General features: G+C 40.2%; 1 protein-coding gene across 1 annotated transcript in view; it reads right to left on the bottom strand.

Annotated features, from left to right (window-relative positions):
- Nucleotides 1-1,569: 1,569 nt before the first annotated feature.
- The window catches only part of LOC124615531, a 167,819-nt gene continuing 141,791 nt past the window's right edge, over nucleotides 1,570-27,597 (bottom strand). Inside the window, exons 5-8 of the mRNA XM_047143493.1 lie at nucleotides 26,849-27,068; nucleotides 25,818-25,971; nucleotides 9,364-9,503; nucleotides 1,570-3,943 (exon numbers count right to left, since the gene is read on the bottom strand). Coding sequence (XP_046999449.1) covers nucleotides 3,788-3,943; nucleotides 9,364-9,503; nucleotides 25,818-25,971; nucleotides 26,849-27,068 — 670 coding nt within the window. The 3' untranslated portion in view covers nucleotides 1,570-3,787. The remainder of the gene's footprint in view (nucleotides 3,944-9,363; nucleotides 9,504-25,817; nucleotides 25,972-26,848; nucleotides 27,069-27,597) is intronic.

Raw genomic sequence — 27,597 nt, 5'->3', positions numbered from 1 at the left:
AAATACACTGTTTAAGAACAAAAAAATGATCTGATCTGATCTGATCTATTTGTGTTTTCCTGCATTTATTTTTCTTGTTAATTTATTCTTGGCTTACAAAGTCACTATCACATTAAAAGTGACTACTGTATTCAAAGATCATTATCAGTTGTCTCTGGATGGCCTCTAAGCTGATAAGCAGTTAACAGGAAAAAGAAATGCAGCAGGGCATTCAATGTATTTTCTATAATTAAATGCAAAACGTCTGTGCCAGTTGATGCAAGAAGAAGCATTTAATATGAAATGTACCTTTTTTGAACATTTATAATTGTAAAGCTTTATGATCTGGTTCCTAGCCAATTCTTTGTCAGTAAACTTTGAAAAAACACACTACATGCAGTTCAGAACTTGTAAGGCATGTCCCATGAGTACATGCCTAACATACAATACAAGCAGACAGAAGAAGTGGACAGTGTTAAATTCTTGGGACTACAGCTTGATAATAAATTCAACTGGGAGGTGCACACCACAGAGAACTGCTGAAGCGTCTTAACAAATCTCTATTTGCAATGCAAATTGTGTCAGACATAGGGGATATATAAATTAAAAAGCTGGCATACTATGCTTACTTCCATTCCATAATGTCATATGGGATTATTTTTTGGGATAATTCATCAAGCCAAGCTGAAGTTTTCTGGGCACAAAAATGTGCAGTAAGAGTTAGTTATATGTGGTGTGAACTCAAGAACATCCTGCAGAAGCCTGTTTAGGGAACTAGGGATACTAACTATTGCTTCCCAATATATTTATTCCTTAATGAAATTTGTCATTAAAAATGTATCACTTTTTCAAACCAACAGCTCAATTCATGGAATCAACACTGGAAATAAGAATAATCTTCACAAGGATTTAAAGTCACTTACTCTTTTACATAAAGGTCTGCATTATTCAGGAACACAAATTTTCAGTAACTTGCCAGCAGTCATAAAAAGATTAACAACCAATGAAATTCAGTTTAAGAGAAGCCTAAGGATTTATTGGTGGCCAACTCCTACTCCATTGATGAATTTCTCAGTGGAACCATCTGCACAATTACAGTGCAGTAATGTGTTCATTGTAAATAAGTGTGTGTGTGTGTGTGTGTGTGTGTGTGTGTGTGTGTGAGAGAGAGAGAGAGAGAGAGAGAGAGAGAGAGAGAGAGAAAGTACAATCTAAATTCCGTACTATTTCAGTGCAGTAATATGTTCATTGTAAATAAGTATGATAGTAGTTCTATTACATGTTTATTACCTTATAAATAAAAAACTTTTTTATTTTAAATTCAGTGCATTAGGGTTTGTAAAATGATTCTTTCATATAGTGTTCATTAAAAAAAATTATGATCATTCCACTTGGGACCTGTGGAAGGTACATTAGCTTATTTGTTTCAGTTGTAAATATTTGTCATGTATTATTGTTTTTCTGACATGTTCTACATCCTGGAGGACCTCCTCACTACAGATCAATTGGAATGAAAGTTAATCTAATCTAATACCTTTTAAAGGCATGGCAGCAATATTTTTCAAAATCAAAATAAATCAACATTGTAAATAGTTTTGTGAGATCATTATTTGCTCCAATGACCAATTACAGCAATTACATATTGAAATATATATATAACTTTTATTGCAAATATTTTATGTTCCATCATCAGTCCTGACAGGAATACCTGAATGTGTCTGTTTTGGAAGCCAGACAATTTTATTTATATTATCAAAGTTCTGCAACTAGAATTAGTACAAAAAAGTGACTTTTACCTCAGAATTGATACAGGATCTTGTACTTTCTGTGTCTCAATCACAGTTAATAGGCCCATTACATTGTAATTTCAACTATTAGCTATATATTATATCCTGCTTATTGATCTACTTAAAATACACATCATAGTCTTATTGTCCTACTATCAAATACTTTTATACTTAAAGACATCTGGTAAACACAATTCCTGCATGTATTCTGTCATCAAGAGATAAAAATTCCAAAAAGAGAAACATTTGTATCTAATTAAAAATCTCCTTTATTACTCTGAGAAAAATCATTCAGAAACCAAATGTCAGTAAGTGCAGATAGCAGATACAATGTTCCTGCCAGTTATCAGTCATATTGCTTTCCAGTGAAAGAATGTGCAAAGACAGCATATTTACAAATGTTTACACTGTTCAAAATTGTCCAGTAATCACTATCATCACTTTGGACCGAAGATAGAAAAAAATCTCACTTTGTAATTGATCAAATATAAAGTTCAGACAAATGCTTTATGTAAAGCATTATAATTCAGACAAAGGATAAGAATTTGTGCTATTCCATTCTAACTTTATTTACACAATCTGCTTCTACTGAGCATGACTAGAAATTAGGATGATAAATACATTACTATTGTTGATTCAAGCTCATCATTCAGTTGCATACTCACAATTCACACTTTTTAATCTTTTTTCTTTTACATATTTACCAAGAATTGACACAAATGGTTACTTTAGCAAACTTATGATATCACAGTCTGGGTGTTATTATTGACAGTCCATTGATATGTGGGGTTGCCCTCTATGAGTGACTGTTTTTAGCTGCTATCCAAGATGAACAAGATGATAATTTTGAAAAATATGGTGATATGTATTGCAAAGATGTTTTCTATTATTTACAGAGTACATCATAGCACTAGCTTTGATTGTCTTGCTAACTCATACTGTTCATTAAAAATATTGTTGACTGTGATTTACAACATAATAGTTTATTCCACAAAACAATTATGCCACTTAAAGCAGATGACTTTTTTTCATATTTCTACGACATAATTTGTCGAGAATGAAAAATACTTCATATTTTCAATATTAGTATAATAGAGTCAGGGTAAGGTGATCCATGATAGTTACAGGAGGCTGGGCACAACTGCTTTGCACATCCACTTCAACCAATCACACAACACGGTTTTGTAAATGTCTCTGTGGCAATGCCTCACTGTTGTCACAGCTCTATTGGTGGCTATTGTTTTCACCTGCAGCCATCTGCACCTAGCAGTTGAAAGCACTCTTAGCTGTCAGGGATCATCTTATGCTGCCTTGACTATTAACACTGGATACTCACTCCTCAGAATGTAAACTTTATTTATGGGGAGCTACACAAGGGAAGTTTTGAAACAAAGCAGTCACTTGAGTTTTGAATGTTATTTCTCTAAACTGCCCCAGCTTAGTAGAGGGAAACTTACATTACAATAACTAAGTATGCTGATGATTACACAATCATCTCAGAACTTTTGTAAAAGCTTAGTTCCAGCATATTTATTACATAGTTTGTTGCTGTGGTCTTCTGTCAAATAGTGAAAGCAACAGAAATTACCTGAAATACAGATGGCTTTTATATGGTATTTTGTTATCATCTTTGTAGTAATAGCTCAAAAGTCACATCATTAGAGAAAAACTCTACACTATCGGTGGAACTGTCTAACAAAGATAGTTTTAATGAAATTTATACTCAGAAAATAACGTATCTCCTCACTCTTTTCAAACATTCAGAAAATGGCCTCTGAGACTTTTGCATGTTCTCTCAAAAGAACTTCCAAAAGCCTTTCTTATGTTCCTGTCTCTGCTTTCATCAGAGCTGTTATCAAACTTCCAGAACAAAAATTAAGTTTTATCATCACTGGCATAACAATGCAAACATTCTCAGACATTTTGTGTACAATCATTTGTCACTGAGACTTTTTGCACAAAAGTTCCACTGCTTCAGCTGGAGAGTGAAGGATAAGAGAATGAAGGAAAACATTATCTTCTCACAGAGCAGTCCGTTCATCATACACTATTACTGCTTCATTATCAACCAAAGAATCTGTGTCTTTGTGTAAATACTGACTCCTTGATTTACTGAGAGCAATGATGGCAGCCTCATCATTTCTCATTCTGTTTTTTCTCTTCTTGCTGAAGTTCACCTGAAAGACAAAAACAAATGAAAATTAGTAATATAATCAATTAAGCTCATAATAATTTAAGTTAAATGTGATAACTCATTATCCCACATATAATAGGGGCATATGTGAAAAATTTAAGATCAAACATATGCTTAATGTTATATGGCCTCCATTGTTACACATCATTTTATATGTTATTTCTCGTGTGCTGTATAGTACATGAGGGCATTGAAAATGTTCAGTGTGTTGCTTCTCCAAAGCCAATGTATGGTTTCCTATTAATTGTGTCATCTGAGTCAGGATACAGGTTTACACTGGTATGAGACATGTACAGATAGTAGTGTTTACGCTAAATCCACATGTTTATACAGATTTAAAATTCTTTCATTTCAAGTAAAACAAATATATATATAATTCCAGTTTTTCTTTATTTCCCTTAATCAAAGATGTGAAGAAAGTTCAAACTGAACAGCTAATGGTATAAAACATTCACAGGTCCTTTAAGTACATTAGTAATATATATTTTCAGAGTAATTTTTCACTATTCAGTGGTGTGTGCACACTATGCTGTGGAGTGTGCATTTATCTGAAACCTCCGGGCATACTAGAGCTGTGTGCCAGACAGGGCCAGGTTTGAGTCACAGCCCAGCACACAGTTTAACTTGCCATGAAGTTTCAGATCAGAGCATATTTTGTTGCACAGTTAAAATTCATTCTGGAAATGCATTATCCTTTCTTCCACATGTGCTAGGCCTACAGAATGTGTTAAGAGAACTTTGGTGAAGATTGGAAGGTAGGAGAGAGGCGCTGTCAGAAGTGAAGCTGTGAGGGTGGGTCATGAGTCATGCTTGGATATCTCAGTTGAAAACTCATTTGCTTATGAAAGAGAAAGGTCTCAGGTTTGAGTCCCAGTCCAACACACAGTTTTGATCTGCCAAGATGTTTCAGTAATATACACTATGTGATCAAAAGTATCTGGACACCCCCTAAAACATACATTTTTCATATTAGATGCATTGTGCTGCCACCTACTGCCAGGTACTCCATATCAGCGACCTCAGTAGTTATTAGACATCATGAGAGAGCAGAATGGGGTGATCCGCAGAACTGATGGACTTCGAACATGGTCAGGTGCCTGGCTGTCACTTGTGTCATACGTTTGTACGCGAGATTTCCACACTCCTAAACATCCCAAGATCCACTGTTTCCCACTTGATAGTGAAGTGGCAATGTGAATGGACATGTACAACACAAAGGTGTACAGGCCAACCTCATCTGTTGACTGACAGTGACTGCCGACAGTTGAAGAGGGTCGTAATGTGTAATAGGCAGACATCTACCCAGACCATCACACAGGAATTACAAACTGCATCAGGATCCACTGCAAGTACTATGACAGTTAGGTGGGAGATGAGAAAACTTGGATTTCATGATCAAGCAGCTGCTTAAAAGCCACACATGATGCCAGTAAATGCCAAATGACGCCTCCCTTGGTGTAAGGAGCTTATCAGGCCTCACCGACCAACATCGATACCTCTCCTCAGTGCAGCACTCCATGAAGAATGGGCTGCCATTCCCTAAGAAACCTTCCAGCACTTGACTGAATGTATGTCTGCAAGAGTGGAAGCTGTCATCAAGGCTAAGGGTGGCCCAATACCATATTGAATTCTAGCATTACCGATGATCACGTACTGTATATAAACTAAAACTCCAGTAGGTGTTCCACAGTAGGATGGCATTTGTCTCATTTTTCTGCATTATAATTGAGAATGATCAGATGAGAAAAACATGGTTCAAATATTTAAAAGTTAATATTATCTTTGTGCTAAATTTGCAGTGCCCTATATATCCCAAAACAATTTTTATGATAAATGGGTGACCTTACAATATGTTCAACAGGTGCCCCCAAAGAGGAGATTCTATAGAGATGTGAAATGTGTGGGTTATGAAAATCACCCCTGACACCATTCTAGTCGGATTGGTTTCACATTATACTGATTCCATACTGCAAAGATACTTTTTACACATAGTCCCTGCAGAGAACCTTGCATTAATCTCCCCATTACAACCAAAGAAATTATTTCCACAACTTTTCTTGGAATGGGAAATGATTAAGCGTTACTTAAACACACCTGTGATCTTAGAGCACTTGTGACTCTAAGATATGCATGACAGTGATATATATGAAGGTTGCAAATTGAGCGTAATTCTGCTCTGAGAAGTTCAGTTACCACAAAAGTCTCTGAGCAAGTAAAAAAGTATTGTATTGTATTGTATTGGTCCTGTTGTCTACAAAAGCACCTTGTGCATAAGACATTCGACAGGTCAAGTTATAAGTACACTTCTGAACGTGATTTTAAATGTACTTATTTAAGGTTACAATAAAACACTTTAGACATTAAGAATTTATAAAAACACTTAATAAATTTAAATATTCTTCAATGGAGTAAAAGCAGTGATGCTGTAAATTTGACTTTACAGATTTTCCAAAGGTTTTGACCTCAATAATTGCTTTAATATTTTCAGGAAGTTTGTTATCAAGTTTAACTTCCATGTGGAAAGTACCTTTTTGGCACAGAGATATGCTGATTTGGTTTATACGTGAATTTTTGTTTTGTCTGGTAAAGTGATCATGTATATCACAGTATTTTTGTAGTCTCCAGTCCTTGCCTATTACACTTATTTTAAAGAATTTAAGGGTTTCCATGATGTATACACAAGGCAATGGAGGAATAATAGAAATCTTTAACAGAGGTTTGCAAGAGTCTCTAGATTTGAATCCAAACATGATTCTAATGGCTCTTTTTTTGTAGTTTGACAGTGATATTAGCTATTTTAGAGTTTCTTCAGAAAGTGACTCCATATTTAACGCAAGAGTGGAAATACATTCATTGCTGTTTTCTCACTACAGCATGATTTTAGTGAGCAAAGAAGGTAACATGTCATGCTAAGTTCTGTATTAGGGTATTCAGTATGCTTATTCCATTTTACATGGTTCTGCTACCAGAGTCCTAGGAATTTGGTTTCAGTACTGTTACTAACTAGTTCATCATTGATAGAGACCAATGGGATAAATGTATCCTTGTTTGGAGCATTGTGAAATTGTAGTGCAATGGGTTTTTTTACTCTTTATTACAAATTGAGTATTACATGGCCTTCTGCTAAGTTGTTTTGTGACAGTGTTTACTGACTGCTGTAATTTTTCTTTGCTGTCTCCTTTTAGTAGAACTGTGGTGTCTTCTGCAAATGTTATTGTTTTATACGCATCCGCATTTAACCTGAGATCATTTGTATACAGAATGAACAGAAGGGGTCCCATTACTGATCTTTGAGGTACACCATATTTAATTTGTTTATAGTCTGATAAATGTTCAGATACAGTTTTTAGATGGATATTTGTGTGCTTAATGCACAGTGCCTGCTTATGATAGCTCAGGAAGGAACTGATCCAGTTGTTGAACAGATCTTGAATTACACATTTTTCAAGCTTTGACAACAGAGTCTAATGGTTCACCATGTCAAAATCTTATAACAGGTCAATAAGTATTCCCGTTGAGTCCTGTTTCTTGTCCATTAGGCTTAATATCGAATTGATGAACTCATAAATAGCACTTGTTGTTGACATCTTATTTCTGAACCAATGTTGTTCATAGTGTAGGATATTGTTTTTATTTACAAATTTCATAAGTTTGTCATACATAACTTTTCTAATATTTTTGAAATGCAAGAGGAAGTTCTGATGTGTCTGTAGTTACTTACATTATCTTTCTCACCTTTTTTTATGTAATAGAGTGACTTAAGGTGTTTTCGAAGGAAAGTGCCTGCATGCAGTGTGCAGTCATGTAAGAGTGTAAGTATTTCAGTTAGTTCTGATGCACTCTTATGTAAGATTGTTGCACGGACACCATCAGTGTCTGCAGAGTTGGAATTTTTTGGTTCTTTTATTCCATTAGCTACTTCATTATGTGAGACAGAACTGACATATGTCGATCCTCTACAAGCACTTATTTTGTATTCACTGGCTTGGGTGCTCTTATGTAAGTTTGACTGTGTCATATTATCAGCAACACATGTGATAAAATTGTTAGAAGAGTTGGCTACTTTTAATGGGTTTGTCACCTTTTTATTTTTTATGATAGTGTTATATTTTTGCAGGATAGTCTGTGTTCACTAAATTCTTTTTTAAAGCACTCCAAACAGCCTTGAGTTTATTAGCAAAATTATAAATGTATTTGTCATTATGGATTATTTTTGCTGCTCTTATTACTTTTCTTAGTATTCTGGAGTATTTTTTATAGTATACGTGTATTTCAAGCGAGGAATTTTTTAATTTACTCATTTCATGAAGTAGTCTTTTATTATGGCATGAAAGCCTTATTCCCCCTTGTGACCCAGCTGTTTGTTCTAGAACTCCCTCTTATGGTTACAGGTCTCAGTGGGAAGGCAATCTGAAAGAAATGGGTTAACCGTTAATGTATCGATGAAAGTGTTGAATTTTTCATCGATACCATTAATTTTATACATGTGTGACCATTTTTCTTTCTGAGATGAGCTGTTGAAGTAGTTTATAATATCCTGATTATACCTCCAATACCTACAATATCCTGATTATACCTCCTCTTACAGACATGTTGTTTATAGTACTGCCTTTCATTTTTAAGCTTACTATTTGAGCAAGATGGTCACTAAAACCTGCATCTTCTTCTGTCTCTCTCCTACATTCAGCAGAGTTTAACTGTCTCTAAATTGGCTAAGAACTCTATACTGTTGCACCACACAATATAAAATTTCAGGCTGAATAATTAAGTTAAAAGGGGAAGCTCAACAAATGAATAAATTGAATGTATTTTAATTACAATATTAGTGCATATTCCACTTCTCTCGCAGGAAAGGAGTAGCACAGAAAATTATATAAAATTCTAAACAGTATTAACTGCAGACTTAAGTATCTGCACATTTTTTACACATTATATGGAGAGAAACATAGTTTTAGCTTCTCCTTTGCAGGTTGTCCAGTATAATCCTTTCATTCTGCTATCTTCACAAAATTCCTCTCATTCTAACAGCAACAAACCACAGACTTAGTTCTCTATATTGATTATACTTATACCCTTGTTAAAATGCACAAGCATCACATCTTACTAATGACAATACCTGAAGGATCTATCAAATACAGAATAAAACCAGCAGTATCATTTTGCATTGTACTTTTTTTCATGTATTTAGCCAATAACAGTACTATTTCACACAAGTGAAAGGCACAAATAAATCTAGCTGCAAAGTCAACATCATTTTATGGCAAATTTTTATGATAAGATTGTTCCATCACAACAGTACACAGAGAGTAATTTCAAAATCACTATCCCTCTGTATTATAATGATAAAAGACAACATAGCAATAAATGCAAAGCCCACCACCTGTGAAGAGAATCAAGGCAAACCTTAGCGTAAAGCTCAGCAAGATTATCTTCTGTGGAGAGAGGCCGAGATCTCGACCTGACCCAGGCGGGGAGGCTCCTCGTCTTGAGCACAGTAGGGCCAGGGGGTGGATCACCCCCACGTGTGCCAACCTCATCCAGAACTGTAAACAAATATGAGACTATGTCACATTAGGTCAAATGTGTAAAAGAATAACACACTGAGCTATTTAATTTTTTTATTAATCACAGTTTCACATTGGCTAACACAGAGAAATCTTTGAAATAGTTATGTGGCAGCTGGAATGTTTGCAGTCTTGGAAGGAGTACTTTCTACTTTGAATATAAACAATTATTTAAAATTATAATGCACCCAAAATGAACTTCTTATAAAATTATCCATTTTACAGTTGCTCTTGGAGAACCCAATACTATCTACCTATTTTATATATTTATTTTCTCAGGTCCCATAGGGACAACTGAGTCAAAGCTGCTTGCTCATGCAACAAGTCAGTAAACATATAGTTTATGGAATACCAATCTCGGAAACAAAAGAAAAGAAAAAATCGAAAGAGTAGCTGGTTGGGGGGGATAGACATCAAAGGGAGGAAGGGGGCGATGGAGGGGGGGGGGGGGGGAGAGAGAGAAAATATTTGTAGCAATATGTGTACTACATAATAAAAGGAGAACTTACTATGAGGATATCTTGCAAATAATTTTTTAAAAATGTGTTCTGGAATGGAGCCTTTCAATTTAGTTTTAAATTTCAAGGTTTACTGCTCATAATTTTTTCATTTCTGGTAGAAGCTTATTGAAAATTAAACCTGCACATCTCTCTATATACAATAAACCTTTAACTGCTAATCTCAATGACTATGTTAATCATGTATACTTTGTCAACAACTATGAAGTGCATAGCAGAAGATACTTAGGACTGTATCAGATGCTAGGTTTTCTTCCTGTTCCATTAGCAAATGAACACTGGAAAATGACTGCTCAAATGCTTCTGAGTGCACTATAATTAGTTTCATCTTGATTTTGTGGTTCATAGGAGGGCAAACACATAGGCGGTGGAAGTATATTTCTAGATACTTTACTTAATACTCAATTTTGAAACTTTGTAAGTAGGCTTTCATGGGATACTTTGTACATCTACCTTCAGACATCTACCATTTTAAGTTTTTCCAGCATTTCTGTGCCATTCTCACATCAAACAACCAAATTACCGACAGTTAGTACTCCTTAACTGTACACATTCAATATTAATAACTCAATATCCCCTGTTAGCCCTATAAGGTATGGGTCCCACACACTTGAGCAATATTCTAAGATGGGACACACATATGTTTTGTAAGAAGTCTCTTTTGTAGACTAAATTCTGCATTTTCCCCGGTATCCTACCAATGAACCAAAATCTGCCATTGGCTTTACCTACCTGCTTATTTCCCTTGCACACACACTGTTTTCATTTGCCCTGTATGAGCAGTTTATAATTTTTTTCTCCCATAAAACTCTTCATTTACTTATCAAATCATTGTCTGACTTCACTGATAATTTACTCGTCTAGTGACAGCAAAACATTGCTCTTAATGACAGAAACTGTGTGTACAACCCCCCCCCCCCCCCCCCTCTGTTTCCATCCTCCCCTCCCTCCCTCCCTCCCACCCTCTCTCTCTCTCTCTCTCTCTCTCTCTCTCTGTTTTTCCACTGTCTCATTTTCAGTTTTTAACTGCATCAGTCATCTGACTTCTCATGTCTCTTCTTCTATCCATCCTTTGTTTCTCACTTTGTTCTCACCTCACAACTGAATCTTACACAGTCCTTACTGGTAAACCATCCCACACTGTCTGTTATCTCCCCCTTCATCTCTGTTTCCTCTCATTTTCACAACTGGTTGATTCCTCATCCTGAAGACTGAGTGACTCACCATTCCTTTCTAACCTCCCCAATCTATCCATTTTGCCACTGATGAAGCAACTGTTAGTTCCAAAATGTAGCTACTGTGTCACTTTTACTTTTATGTGTCTATTGGCATTACTAACATTTCACCTCCTGAGGGTTGAGTTCCAGCCAGCAATTCTGTCTCATAATTTGTTAGTTTCCTTGATTTGATTTTCTTTTGATACAGTTTACAATATCAGTGTTATGTCTTTTGTTTCAGACACCATACACAACATTTTCTGATATACTGCAAGATTGCGTTTGCAGATGGCTTGTAACTTAATAACATTAATTTTTGCTTATTATCTCATATTTTTGCAATTATAATTTAAAATCAGTTATATACTGTATAATTTTCACTAAAACTGCTGATCAACTGTCAATAATTATGAATGGAAAAGTTGATGTTAGTTCTGGATGATATATTGACATGATTTACAATATCGTTTGTTAGTATTAGCTGAAAGCTTATTATTTCCGTCCTCCCATGACCTTTTCCAAAGTCATATTGCTAATCAAAGAGTAATTATATGCAGTATAAATGTTTATGAGGAGATAATGTGAATGTGATGTAACAAAGTATAAATGTCATGCCTTCAGCATTGAGAGAAAAGTGATTATATCATTTTTTATTGTTAATTTAATTATTTTCTCACAATAAAAATAATAGCAAATAGTCACAATTCAAAGATAAACAAAAGGGTTCCTCATTTATTGGAATGGTCACTTTGTCATAGTTCACTGTTAATTTGACTTTTAAAATTCTGCAAGGTTTATGAAAAACATCAAAGTTAACAGTTATTCCCTCTTCTTCTTCTTCTTCTTCTTCTTCTTCTTAAAAACAATTCAGTAATGTTTGTTGCAGAAGTACAGAAACAAAATTGTGCTTGCCTGCTTCATTTTTTCATTGAAGCCATTAGCTACATTTCAAGAAAAAAATCTGTTAATGATTTTGAATGAATATACAGAAACTAGTCTTAAATATTGTCCTTTGAGAACTGGGGACCGTAGTGTTTAGCAAATAGAATGTTTTTTCACAGAAAAATCTGGAGGGTAAGATGGTTGACCTATACTGTGTCTCATCCCAGTACTGAACACAAGCACTGTGGTTTATTGGATGCCCCTGAGTTGTTAAGGTAATGATTACAGTAATAAATGTGGTACAAGGGGTGACTAAATAGTTCTCATCCCACCTGTGAAATACGTCTCATTCCCGAATGTCGGCTTAGCAACTAAACTTTTTTGTTAAGGGTGTTCTTTTCCCCAGTTACTGGAGTTTGAAGTGCCATAGGTGTACACATTTTGAAAAATGGATAGAGAGAGCAAGTGTGCCATCATCCAGTACCTGCTGAAAAAGGACACAAGCGCACAGCAGGTCCATAATGGTATGATGGAAACATTAGAGGAAGATTCCCCTTTCTACAGTGGAAGACCGGTAAAGCCAGTAGGAAGGAGAGGGTCACTGCGATCCAGGATATCAACATGGCAGACCACTGTGTGACAGAACACTACATTGCACAGTGTGTGGGCAAATCTCAGGAAACCATTGGACACTTCGTAAGAGTTTTGCTTGACACGCACAAGGTCTCATGTTGACAGCAGAAAGCAAAGGCCAGAGATATATCATGTCCATTGAAAACCTGACCTATTCTGAGGCAGACTTTGTGACTTTTCTCAAATGTTTTGGGAAAAGGGATTTCATGGGTTCACTATTTTCAATCCAAATCCAAGGTTCAACTGGAACAGTGGAAACAACCCTCTTCATAGGCCCCCAAGAAGTTCAAGTCAGTCACACCACATGGCAAAGTTGTGGTCTCTTGTTCTTTGGGATTTTAGGGGTGTTATCCTGGTCGAATACCTCAAAAAAGGTGAAAAAGTGAGTGGAGCATATTAAACTGCCCAGCTAACACATCCGAGGGAGTCCATCAAAGTGAAATGCATCAGGATGTTGACAAAACATGTGCTCTTCAATCAGGACAGTGCACCCATGCACATAACTATTACTGTAATGTCTGCCATCGACTCCTCTGGCTTCAAACTGCTTCAGCACCCACCATATTCACGTGACTTGGTTCCACATAACTTTCATCTCATCTCTGAGCTCAATAAATATCTAGCTGGAACCCATTTTTGATCAGATGATAATGTCATGGTTGTGGTAAGACAAGGAGGGTACAATGGGCCTGCATCACTGGTGACAAAAGTGTGTGGCCCTAAATGGGACTATGCTGAAAAACAACCATAAAAATTTCGACAACAGACAACATTTATTGGGTGGGCCGAGATCTTTTCAATCAACTCTTGCATATTCTAAAAGTGATTATGAAAAAGACTCATGCTAATAAGCATGTAGCATTACATAAATGCAAGCAGCTCATGCATGTGTAAAGGCATGACAAGGCACAGGGAAGTTAAATTCTTGTTCAGAACCACAAAAAGCATGTGTTACACTTGCCTTCCTGGAGAAACATAAAAATTAAAACTTGAAATCTTGTTCAAAATTAAAATTTTAAAAGGGTTGTGTGTTACAAGCTGCTTGTACAGTGGCACTGAACTGATCAATTTTAATCAAACTGGTCACAGATTAAAAACATGATTTAACAGGGGGGGGGGGGGGGAGTAAACGGCAAACAGTCATTCACTAACATGCCATCCACAAAAGTTCCTTAGTAACGTAAACAGTTTCATTTGTTTTGTGTTAAGATAGTGTGAACAGTATAAAATGCTTTGTTAAAACAAGTAAGATATCATTCGCCCTCGGCTTCTTGGCTGCATAGTGGGCTGCAGAACTGTAGGACCCACCTTCACAGGTTTGAGGTGCACTGCACAGATGCAGCAACTACTTCGGTAGCAGAGTACAATGGGTGCATATGGTGTTTTTTTTAGGCTGAGCAATCGTTTGAGCCCTCTGGTGAAAACTTGGCAATCAATACACAATGAGTGAAATAAGATCACATACAAAATAAAGACACACTGACTGTCAAATTTTTTACAGTAAACTGCCACAACATTCTTAACAAAGTTCCTCATTTTACTGCAATCAGGAAAGTTGTAAATATTTAAACATGCATGGAATGTATATCAAAAAGACAGAGTACTTGCCATGGAGGGGGAGCGTTCATTGCTGTTGACAAAAATATTGTGTCTATAGATGTTGAAATTCAGTGTAACTGTGAAATTATCTGGATGTTAGTAACCAAACTAGGTGAACTCAAGTTAATGAATGGATGTTTTTACCAGCCATCTGATTCCACAGTTCCATTTCTGGAGCCATTCAAAAAAAGTTAACGCTCAGTAGTGTTGAAGTATCTTGATACTAGCAATCAGAGGCCACTTTAAACTGCATAGAATAGACTGGGATGTCTATGGATTCACTGCAGGTGGTAGGGACAGAAAATCTGGCAAATTAGTTCTGAATATGTTTCCCAAAAGCTGAGCAGCCAAATCAATAGTCCACACGCAATGTAAATATTTTAGATCTCATAGTTACCAGAAATTGTGACCTTTCTGGCAGTGTCAGTATAGGGTTTAGCAAACAAGATGTCATCATAGGCACCACAATTACTGAAGTTAAGAAATCCACCAACAAGAGGAGTAGAGTATTTATGCTAGAAAGAGCAGATATGTAATTGTTATAATCCTATTTAAACAATTAATGGACATCATTTCCAATATTATGGACATGGGGGAGTTATGGGCAAAGTTTACATTGATTGTAATTCATGCTCTGGAGAACTATGAGCTGTGTAAATGGATTAATGATGAAAAAGACAAAACAAAATTTGGAAAATGCTGAGAAAGCAGAGATTGTCAGACTTTAGTGGAAGACCTTGCCAAGAATATGAGAAAATTCTGGTTCGACGTAAAATCTATAAGCAGGTTGAAGGCTTCTGTCCAGTCATTCATCAAACCAATCTTGTGTGGCAATAGAAGGCAGTGAGAGGAAAGAAGATTTTCAAATTTTGAGTTCAAAAACTCACACAGATGAATTGTACAGGTATACCATTTTTTCACCATAGCACATACTCTCACATGAAGGACATAGAAACAGAAATCCCAAAAGTTGAGAAGCAACTAAAAGAGATGAAAACAAATAAGTTGCCAGGTATGGATGGAATCCCATTTCAGTTTTACAGAGAGTACTCTTTGGCACTGGCCCCTTACTTAGCATGTATTTATTGTGAATCTCTCACCAATGCAATGTCCCAAGCATCTGGGAAAAAGGGTAAATGAATGAAAGAATGGACCTCCAAACTTACAGACCTCTATCCTTGGAAAACACAGAATGGCATGTAACAATTTTGTGAAAAGGAAATTTGCTACAGACCATATAGTGGAGATTCTGAGTCGCAGATAGGCACAACAAAAAGACTGTCACAAATAATAGCTTTCGGCTAGTAAGGCCTTTGTCAGAATTAGACAGCAAACACACACATACACATTCACGCAAACACAACTCACACACACGACTGCAGTCTCAGGCAACTGTCGCAATGTGGCCTCAGTTGCCTGAGACTGCAGTTGTGTGAGTGAGTTGTTGTATTTGCATGAGTGTGTATGTGTGTGTTTGCTGTCTAATTTTGACAAAGGCCTTACTGGCAGAAAGCTATTATTTGTGACAGTCTTTTTGTTGTGCCTATCTGTGACTCAGCATCTCCACTATATGGTGAGTAGCAACTTTCCTTTTCACAATATTGTTACAGACCCTTATCCTTAACATTTGTTTGCTGCAGAAGTCTTGAGCACATTTTCTGTTTAAATAGAATAAATTTTCTTGAGACAGAAAAGTTTCTGTTCACAAATCAGCGCAGATTTGGAAAGCATTGCTTGTGTGAAACTCAGTTTGTCCTTCAATATCCTGTGAACCACGGATGAATGGCAACAGGTAAATTACATATTTCTAGATTTCCAGAAAGCATTTGACACAGTGCTACACTGCAGACAGCTAAGGAAGGTCCAAGCATGTGGAACAGGTTCCTAGATATATGAGTGGCAAAAAAACTTCTTAAGCAGTGGCACCCAGAGCATTGTCCTGGAAGGCAAGTGTTCATCAGAAACAACAATATGATCAGGAGTGCCACAAGCAAGTGTGATAGGACCACTCTTGTTCTCTAAATACATGAATGATCTGATAGATAGGGTGAGCAGCAATCTCTGACTGTTGGCTGATGATGCTGTAGTATACAGGAAAGTGTCTTTACTGAGTGGTTGTAGTTGGACAGAATTTCTATTTGGTGTGATGAATGGCAGTTTGCTGTAAAAAAAATGTGGGTTAATGCATACAAGTAGGAAACACAGTCCTGTGATGTTCAAATATAGTATTAGACATTTGCTGCTTGACACAGTCACGTCAATTAAATATCTAGCCGTAATGTTGCAAAGTTACATGAAATCCAATGAACACATTAATTCAGCACTAGGGAAGACAAATGGTCAGCTGTACTTTATTGGTAGAATTTTAAGAAAGTGTAGCTCATCTACAAAGGACACCATATATAAAACACTAGTGCAGCCCATTCTCGAGTACTGCTTGAGTGTTTTGGATCCCACAGTGTCAAACTACAGGAATATACTGAAACAATTCAGCTGTGTGCTGCCAGATTTGTTAACAGTAAGTCTGATCAGCATGAGAAAATTTTGGAGCTGCTTGGGATCTCATTTGGGAATCCATGGACAGAAGACAATTTGTTTTCATGAAACACCACTGAAAAAATTCAGCGAACTGTCATTTGCACCTGACTGCAAAACTAATCTACTGCCACAAATGAACATTTTGAATAAGGACTGTGAAGACAAGATAAGAGAAATCGTGAGTGGAACAGGAAAGAGATTGACTAGTAGTCATACAAAGTACCCTCTGCCATATGGAGTAGGTGCGCAGTTCTAACATAGAAAGTGCCTCAGACACAGAACCATAATATGCATTTTCTGATGATGAAGTTTTCCTGAATTCATACTATGAGTGATTTTATATTATATCTTCCAAAATGTTTGACCAATTTTTACTTAACTTCAGTGGAAACTAGCAGCACTTGAAAGATACACTGCACAGGTGGCAAGGTACAGACTAGATAGGTATTCACTTATCATCTTAAGTGTATGTAATATTTCATGTGCTTAACTCTTTATTAATTTGATAACTGAGTCAGTCTTGTTTTCTGTAGTTGAATTCATTGTAAATGTCTTGAAAAACCTGCTTTTAAAAGCTATGTACGCTTGCTTGTATCACAAAAACTTTTATGCAACTTGCCGCCTATTAAAAGAAAATGATTATTAAATACACTCCTGGAAATTGAAATAAGAACACCGTGAATTCATTGTCCCAGGAAGGGGAAACTTTATTGACACATTCCTGGGGTCAGATACATCACATGATCACACTGACAGAACCACAGGCACGTAGACACAGGCAACAGAGCATGCACAATGTCGGCACTAGTACAGTGTATATCCACCTTTCGCAGCAATGCAGGCTGCTATTCTCCCATGGAGACGATCGTAGAGATGCTGGATGTAGTCCTGTGGAATGGCTTGCCATGCCATTTCCACCTGGCGCCTCAGTTGGACCAGCGTTTGTGCTGGACGTGCAGACCGCGTGAGACGACGCTTCATCCAGTCCCAAACATGCTCAATGGGGGACAGATCCGGAGATCTTGCTGGCCAGGGTAGTTGACTTACAACTTCTAGAGCACGTTGGGTGGCACGGGATACATGCGGACGTGCATTGTCCTGTTGGAACAGCAAGTTCCCTTGCCAGTCTAGGAATGGTAGCGTGGTGTCACCGCCAGACACCACACTTGCTAGGTGGTAGATTAAATCGGCCGCGGTCCATTTAGTACATGTCGGACCCGCGTGTCGCCACTGTGTGATCGCAGACCTAGTGCCACCACAAGGCAGGTTTCGTGATATGAACAAGCACTCGTCCCAGTTGTACGACGACATTGCTAGAGACAATACGGACGAAGCCTTCCTCTCATTTGCCGAGAGACAGTTAGAATAGCCTTCTGCTTAGTCCATGGCTACGACCTAGCAAGGCGCCATTAGCCTTACCTACTTTGAGAGTTATAGTATAGATGTCTCAAGAAGAACGCTGTATTCATCACATAATAAAAGTTAAGTATAAAGCAGCTACGTACTTTTCTTGCTACCATTCAATAGTTATCCTGTTCCAGACTTGACGCCCGTCGGCGTGTGTGTACGTGTGCCTTTCTTTCGGCTACTACCGTGTGGCGTAACAGTCTTGTTACATCACTACAGATTGGCGACGATTTAAAGTGTTCTTTCTGATTGCTTACATTTAGTTGTGTCATGGCTTCGCCAGATGTACTGTCCGAATTTTATCGCTTGCAGAATCAGCAGACGCAAGCATTATTGGATGCTCTTGGACAGCTCGTCCAGGGTCAACGTGCGCTGCACACCGATGCGGCCGCCGCCGCTTCACCGGTACCGCAGCCACAACCTGCCGTTGCACCGCCTTTTAGGCACTACGACCTGAACCACGAGACTTGGCAGGAATGGTCCCGCCAGTTTGCCTTCCACCTCGCCGCCTACAGAATTCAAGGTAATGAGCGGCAGCCGTTTTTGCTTTCTTGTGTCGGTGTGTCCACCTACCGTGTGATAGTGAAGTTGTTTCCCCGGCGCGACGTAGCAACTCTGTCCTACGAGGAAATTTTGTCTGCTTTAGATGCCTATTTCAAAGAAACAGTTAATGTGGTTGCAAAACGGTATACGTTTTTTCGTACAAAACGTACGGCCGGTCAAACTAATAGGGAGTGGGTAGCAACATTGCAAGGACTTACTAGGGACTGTGCCTTTGACTGTGACTGTGGTCTTTCTTATTCAGATACGATGGTACGTGATGCAATTGCACAGAACGTTTCTGATGTTCGCATACGGGAGCAAATTTTGAAACTAGTTAATCCCTCCCTTCAACAAGTGATAGACATATTGGATAGACAAGACACACTTGACTGTGCTCAGGACTCTTTTGAAACTTCGCCAGCAGTGTGTCACATTAACCGGCCCGCCGGGCGAGCTGCGCGGCCCGGTCAACTGCCCTCGCGCAAACAAGCGCAGCTGCCGCCGCGCTTTAAGCCACGTGTGCCGCGCCAGCCCACAAATGCAGTGAAATCATGCCCGCGGTGTGCTACTAGACATTCGCGTGAACATTGCCCGTCACGCCAAGCTATTTGCTTTTTCTGCAATCGGAAAGGACATGTTCAAAGTGTTTGCCAGAAAAAGCTCAGATCAGACACTCTTAATCGTTCCAGGCCCTTTGCTTCGCGCCGGAATTGAACCAAGGACACTCAGGCTCGTGGACCTTCACCCATGGACATTCATGTCGTTACTTCCACTTCGTCCAGTGACACTTTCTCTAACCGTGACTGTGATCGTCCCGCAAAAAGAGTGCGTCGACGTCGCCGGAAATCACGTCAATTAGCAAGTGATTCTGTACCAGAGTCTGTTCAAATTGCACAAAACAGTCGCTCTTGTCGTCAGCAGGACAATAAACTTTTTGTGGACTTAGACTTTGAAGGCAAAGTGATACCATTCCAGCTCGATACCGGAGCTGCAGTTTCATTGCTCAATCACGACACATACAAACAACTGGGCGCACCTCCGTTGCGTGCAGCAAATGTTCAGTCAAAAAGTTGTTCCGGACAGACAATTCCTGTGTTAGGACAGTGCACCCTTTTTGCAACATATAAGGGACAAACAAAACTTGTGTCGTTTTACGTTCTTCATTCTTCTACTGCAGTGAACTTGTTTGGTTTAGATTTATTTCAGTTGTTTAACATGTCTATAGTAAATCAGGTCCTATCAGTGAATCAAACTGTGCCTTCAGACAGTGTTTCTCGTCTATGTGACGAATTTGCAGACATTTTTGCACCGGGCTTAGGTTGCGCTAAAAACTATGAAGCACATTTGGAACTGAAAGTAAACGCGCAACCGAAATTTTTCAGAGCGCGCAATGTTCCCCACGCATTGCGTGATGAGGTCGCAAGAACATTAAACGATCTCGAATCACAGGGTGTAATTGAACGTGTGCAAGCTTCTCTCTGGGCCTCACCCTTAGTAATTTTGCCAAAACCTTCCGGCAAATTGCGACTTTGCGTGGACTTCAAGGCCACAGTGAATCCACAACTAGTGACTGCTACTTTTCCTTTGCCCCGCCCGGAAGATCTTTTTGCTAAACTGTGCCCGGGAAAATATTTTTCGAAGTTGGATATAGCCGATGCGTATTTGCAAATACCTGTGGACGACGAATCCCAGCGCGTATTGGTGGTTAACACGCATCTTGGATTGTACAGGTTCAAAAGACTGCCATTCGGGTGTGCATCCGCCCCTGCATTCTTTCAGCAATATTTACAAACTATTTGTGCGTCGGTCCCTACTGCCGCAAACTATCTGGACGATATAGTGATCTCTGGACAGACGGAAGAAGATCATCTTGCGAACCTACGAACATTGTTTCAGGTCTTGCGACAAAATGGTCTTTGCTTGAGGAAGGACAAATGTGTGTTTTTTGATCGTGACTTACCATACCTGGGCCATGTCATCAATGCCCAAGGCATACATCCGAGTCCAGAGCACCTCCGTGCCATACAAGATTTACCTTCCCCTCGCAATCTGAAACAGCTACAGAGTGTGTTGGGTAAAATTAACTATTATCACAAATATATGCGCAATGCCTCTTCCATTTCAGCTCCGCTTCATCGCTTACACCGTACAGGTGTTCCGTTTGTCTGGACGACGGAATGCGAACGCGCCTTTCGCCAGTTGAAATCGGCGTTGCTTTCTAATACTTGCCTCACACCTTTCGATCCCCAGAAACCCCTTTTGTTGATGGTAGATGCATCGGATTTCGGGATCAGTGCTGTGCTTGCGCACAAAGTTGGCTCCCATGATCGCCCTAATGCCTTTGCGTCCAAATTGCTCTCGTCTGCGCAAAGAAATTATTCACAGATAGAGAAAGAAGCTTTGGCTCTCGTGTTTGGTGTTACTAAGTTCCATGATTTCTTGTATGGTCGTCACTTCACCATCATCACAGACCACAAACCTTTGACATCGCTTTTTCATCCGACCAAGCCTGTACCTCCACGTACAGCGCAGAAATTCTTTCGCTGGTCTATTTTCCTCTCGCAGTACCGCTACGATATCTTGTATCGGTCCACTGCTAAGCACGGAAACGCCGATGCGTTGTCCCGTTTGCCTGTTGCTGAGGATAAAGCATTCGATTCTTCCGAACTTGCTTGCATGTTCATTGATTCGGAAACCGATGAAGTGGTCGAATCGTTTCCGATTGATTTTCGTCGTGTAGCTACAGCCACAGCTGCTGACCCTGTCCTTGCTACTGTTTTGCGTTTTGTTGCTACGCAATGGCCTTTGTCAAAGTCTCGGATCGAGGATCCGTTGGTTCGCCGATTTTTTGCTCACAGGGAGAGACTTTTTGTTCGACGTGGTGTTTTGTTGTTGCGTTCTGATAATGATCAGTCCCGAGTCGTGGTCCCACGTTCGTTACAGTCCTCTGTCTTACGGCTTCTTCACCACAGACATTGGGGTATAGTGCGAACGAAACAACTTGCTCGTCAGCACTGTACTTGGTTCGGAATAGATGCTGCGATTACGAATATGTGTTCTTCTTGCCCGGCGTGTGCCGAACAACAATCCGCACCGCCGCGGAAAGTCTTTGCATGGCCAAAAGCCACTTCCCCTTGGCAACGCTTGAACATAGATTTTGCTGGTCCATTCTGGAATGCTCGATGGTTGGTTCTGGTCGATGCCTTCAGTAATTTTCCTTTTGTTGTCCGGATGTCTTCCACGACGTCCTCTGCCACCATCCAAGCGTTGTCTGCTATCTTTTGCATTGAATGTCTTCCGCAGACTATTGTTTCCGACAATGGCCCACAATTCATGTCCGCAGAATTTCAGTCATTCTGCCAGGCCAATGGTATTCAACATCTGACATCCGCGCCGTTTTCGCCTCAGTCAAACGGTGCCGCTGAACGATTGGTCCGGACTTTCAAGTCACAGATGTTGAAATTGAAAGAGCCGCATTCTCGGGAGGACGCATTGTTGCTCTTTTTGTCTTCATATCGCTCTCAGCCCCGAGATGGTCACTCGCCGGCTGAGTTGCTCCATGGTCGTCCTCATCGCACCTTGATGTCTTTGCTGCATCCACCGCATCAGGTTCCTTTGCAGCGGCTGACCCATGATTTTGCTCCAGGCGACGTTGTATTTTATCGCACCTATCGCGGTTCACGGCGTTGGCTAAGAGGGCGCATTCTTCGCTGCCTCGGCCGCGCGATGTATTTGGTTTTGGGGGCCTCTGGTGAGGTGCGTCGGCATCTCAATCAGCTGCGCCTCTGTCGTCGCACGGGTTCTGCTGCTCCCCGTCTGCTTTCAGCGACGGTGCCGTCCGGTCAGCGCCCTGGGGACCCATCTACTGGCTCGCCTCATCCCCAGGTGTTACCGACGATGCCTTCCATTTTGCCCCATGGCGACGCGCCGCCGCAGCTGCAGCCGCCGCCGCCGCCGCCGGTACTCCCGCCGGCGCCGCCGCATTTGACGCTTCGCTGCAGCTGCCACGCGCCTCCCTGGGTCACGCGCCGCCGATCGCTTCCCGTGACCAGCTGTCCTCCGCCATGGAACTCTTGCCCGCTTCGGACCACATGCCGTCATCACGCGTCGGCTACCCCGACGCAATGGAGGTCGACCCTTCGGCCCCTCCTGTCTCTTTACGGGCGCATACCCCGCATGTTGACGTGCACCCTGGACTAGGTTTTCAGGCGTTTCCTAGCTCCCCTCGGACCGAATGGCCAGGTGTGGATGGCACAGCCTCGCCTGTTGTTAGGCTCCCCACCTCATCGCATACGTCAACATGGGGTCCTCCCCACGGCGGGCGGAAGCCTTATCTCACGACCGTTCGCGGTCCATTTAGTACATGTCGGACCCGCGTGTCGCCACCGTGTGATCGCAGACCTAGCGCCACCACAAGGCAGGTCTCGTGATACGAACAAGCACTCGTCCCAGTTGTACGACGACATTGCTAGAGACAATACGGACGAAGCCTTCCTCTCATTTGCCGAGAGACAGTTAGAATAGCCTTCTGCTTAGTCCATGGCTACGACCTAGCAAGGCGCCATTAGCCTTACCTACTTTGAGAGTTATAGTATAGATGTCTCAAGAAGAACGCTGTATTCATCACATAATAAAAGTTAAGTATAAAGCAGCTACGTACTTTTCTTGCTACCATTCAATAGTTATCCTGTTCCAGACTTGACGCCCGTCGGCGTGTGTGTACGTGTGCCTTTCTTTCGGCTACTACCGTGTGGCGTAACAGTCTTGTTACGTCACTACAGGTAGAACGATGGGTTCGATGACGGTTTGGATGTACCGTGCACTATTCAGTGTCCCCTCGATGATCACCAGTGGTGTACGGCCAGTGTAGGAGATCGCTCCCCACACCATGATGCCGGGTGTTGGCCCTGTGTGCCTCGGTCGTATGCAGTCCTCATTGTGGCGCTCACCTGCACGGCGCCAAACACGCATACGACCATCATTGGCACCAAGGCAGAAGCGACTCTCATCGCTGAAGACGACACGTCTCCATTCGTCCCTCCATTCACGCCTGTCGCGACACCACTGGAGGCGGGCTGCACGATGTTGGGGCGTGAGCGGAAGACGGCCTAACGGTGTGCGGGACCGTAGCCCAGCTTCATGGAGACGGTTGCGAATGGTCCTCGCCGATACCCCAGGAGCAACAGTGTCCCTAATTTGCTGGGAAGTGGCGGTGCGGTCCCCTACGGCACTGCATAGGATCCTACGGTCTTGGCGTGCATCCGTGCGTCGCTGCGGTCTGGTCCCAGGTCGACGGGCACGTGCACCTTCCGCCGACCACTGGCGACAACATCGATGCACTGTGGAGACCTCACGCCCCACGTGTTGAGCAATTCGGCGGTACGTCCACCCGGCCTCCCGCATGCCCACTATACGCCCTCGCTCAAAGTCCGTCAACTGCACATACGGTTCACATCCACGCTGTCGCGGCATGCTACCAGTGTCAAAGACTGCGATGGAGCTCCGTATGCCACGGCAAACTGGCTGACACTGACGGTGGCTGCGCACAAATGCTGCGCAGCTAGCGCCATTCGACGGCCAACACCGCAGTTCCTGGTGTGTCCACTGTGCCGTGCGTGTGATCATTGCTTGTACAGCCCTCTCGCAGTGTCCGGAGCAAGTATGGTGGGTCTGACACACCGGTGTCAATGTGTTCTTTTTTCCATTTCCAGGAGTGTATTTTGCATATGCCTAGTGAACCAGTAATACATCGAGTTTTCCACACTAGGGACGTAATATCTTGAGCACCCTTTTTTTGCCTTGACAGTGTTTCACAAATGATTATAAAGTTGAAATTTTTTTCTTGTATAATTTTGGCTTTATGATGATGTTCTTCATCATTTTGTTATGAACTACTGCAACTTTTCTGTGAGTGTCATATACCATTTTCTTCTATTTGATATCCTTATACCACGGGTTACTTAGAGAGGTAGGTCCTTGGTATTGCACGTGACTTTTTTTTTTTGTGGGAAAGAGCTATGAAAGAAAGTGAAGCAGGTTTGTAGAAAAGTATTACATTTGGTTGAACAAAATACTTTTTTTTTTCTTCAGTGATATTTGGAGGTGTGTTGTACATTAAATCTTTCATTTGCCATCTTGGAACATCACTCTGCCAAGTTTCCATCAGTGTTGGGTTTATTGTATCACTATATGGCAGTGAACACCTAAGTTAATTGTTACTGTTTAATACAATGAAAACTCCAGGTAGGAATATCAACAGTGTAGGAATGTTACCCTTCCCTGTTTTCTTGTTAGAAAGTGCACTGTCTGTACAAAGTTGTAGGAATTGAGCAGACCTATAGGCCTTCTTCCATGTAAATTAAAAATAAGGAAACTGCTTAATCCGTAAAAGTTCATTTGAAAAAGCCTGAGTTTCCAGAATTTATTTCCATTTTGAATGCTGAAACTCTTGCATTTCCTTCCACACATAGGAGCAAACTTTCAGTGATAGATCTATCATTAATTATGAATAAAATTAAGTCCAAACATTCTTTTCCCTTGATAACTTATTAAAAAGTTAATAATACAGTTCTTATCCAAAATTAACATATTTCTTATGAACTAAGCTTAGTACAGTATTAAGTCTAGTGAGAAAAATACATACAAAAGGATAATAACTAAGTTGATGGAAAAAGTTCTTCTGACACCCACACATGTATACACATGAGAGAGAGAGAGAGAGAGAGAGAGAGAGAGAGAGAGAGAGAGAGAGTGAACAACACCAAGCCTCTTATATCTGGTAAGTAATGGTCTGTCAGACAGAGTCTACCCTCACATGTGTAATTATTTTATGAATTAGTGATAAGAAGCTTTTTTCTGTTCAGAAAAGCTCAAGGAAATTAGAGAATAACATTATGTTAGTAATATGCAAATAGTTTACTAATACAAAATTACTTGTTTGTCATAATGATACTCACTGCTGCTCGAGGCATATTGGCTACTGTGTGCATTGAACTCTGAAATTTCTGGCAAATGGTTTCCCCTCGGTTCTCCACCAGTTGCAACATCACAAGGACCAAACCTGATTGGTTGGCTTATTGGTCTGCGCCTCTTGTCTGCACAACTCTGAGGCTGAAACATTGACCAGACTTCTTATAGCATATGATAACAAGTGAAACATTATTTAAAAAATTACAAAAAATATCTATTTTAATGTGAATCCTTCTGCAATGAAACATCTGTGTTACATTCAAAGCCAAAAACTTGGAGTTCCACTTCTTGCTTTAATATATCTTCCAGTAATTTATTTTGCACTAAACCTGAAAGCAGAATATTCATTTTTTGATATATAAAAACAGTCACACAGCTTTTTCCTCAATATTTCATCTATCACTTATTATTTTATTATCCTAATCTGTACACTGCTCTATCAAGGGTTATCTTTGATGAATCCATACAAAGGAAAATTTTTTTGCCAATTCTTATCTTTGGGAGGCACATCTTGTGCAGCCAACAGAAGTATACAACATAACGCATAAATAAAACCTAATGTTCTGAAGCCACAGGTTGATTCTTCATTGTGGGAGACAGGAGGGAATGTCATGGAAGTGGGGGAGGTGGGGGGGGGGGGAGGGGGGGGGGGGGGAGGGGAGTGGACTAGATCATCCATAACCAAATTTTGAGATGAATGAAATGTCTTAACTTAGATTCTGACTGATGTACATCCCACCCCTCCTACATTTACTATTTTAGTTATTTTATTGGGCAGTTTTTGTGATGTCGCATTGGCGTTGTCTCTCATACAGCCCATAATATTAAATACAGTTAAACAGTACGTAACAATATAATGAACTTCCAAAATTTATGACCTGCAGCTGTTAGGAATAAACAAGCTTTCTACATCACAAAGCAACTTCCCTTTCTGAAAGTTACAACAGACATATGAACAGATATTCCTAATTCCTATTTAAAATGTGGAGAGTAACTTTGTTGAGAGAACCATACTTACGACTTGGTTTTGGTCCTGCATACAGCTGACAGATCTTGGCAAGGGACAGGGGTCTAGTCGTTCAAGGTTGTTAGGACTGAGCACCCTGCTGTTGTAGAACCAGTGGGAGCCAGTGACAATAGGAGCCACTGCTGCTGCTGCAGCAGGGTTTGCAGGTACTACCAGACGGCTGCTGTATGCCCACTGCCCACTTTTTGGGGCTGCGTACACAGCAGAGTGGCTGCAATCAGAAAACATAACAACTGAAACATGTGTTTGAAAGCAGAGAATGCAATATAAGGACTAGTTTATTAGTTATTAACTTCATTTGTAGAAAAGTAATTCAAACAGTGTCAGAGCAGACGAGGATGATGCAAACACCGACATAACATTGTGTAGGGGCACATTTGGCAGGATCCTTGTGATGACAGACTTATAAGCATTGAATACGGCAGTCAGTGGAGTTTTATATTATTTTCCTTAAAGAAACTGTTCCCATAATTTGAGAGATGCTCAAGGAGTATAATGGGCTCTTAAGTGTATTTCCAATTCAGATCACAGTCGCTTCACAATATTAAATTCCAGCCTCTCAGAAGATGAGAGACAGTGTGTTATTCCATCCATATCAAAACAATCTTGGGCAACTGTAGCTACACAAGTGGGGTACTGTAATCTTAGATGGTGTAACCCCCTTCTGAGAACAATGTCCAAGCTACTGAGTAAACTTTATGGCATTGAACTGTTTCACTTAATTTTGCTTTCAGTGAGAC

This window comes from Schistocerca americana, chromosome 5 (assembly GCF_021461395.2).
Source record: "Schistocerca americana isolate TAMUIC-IGC-003095 chromosome 5, iqSchAmer2.1, whole genome shotgun sequence".
Classification (NCBI taxonomy): Eukaryota; Metazoa; Arthropoda; class Insecta; order Orthoptera; family Acrididae; genus Schistocerca; species Schistocerca americana.
The sequence above is the reverse complement of the archived record's forward strand: the minus strand, read 5'-3'. Positions and strand labels throughout refer to the sequence as shown.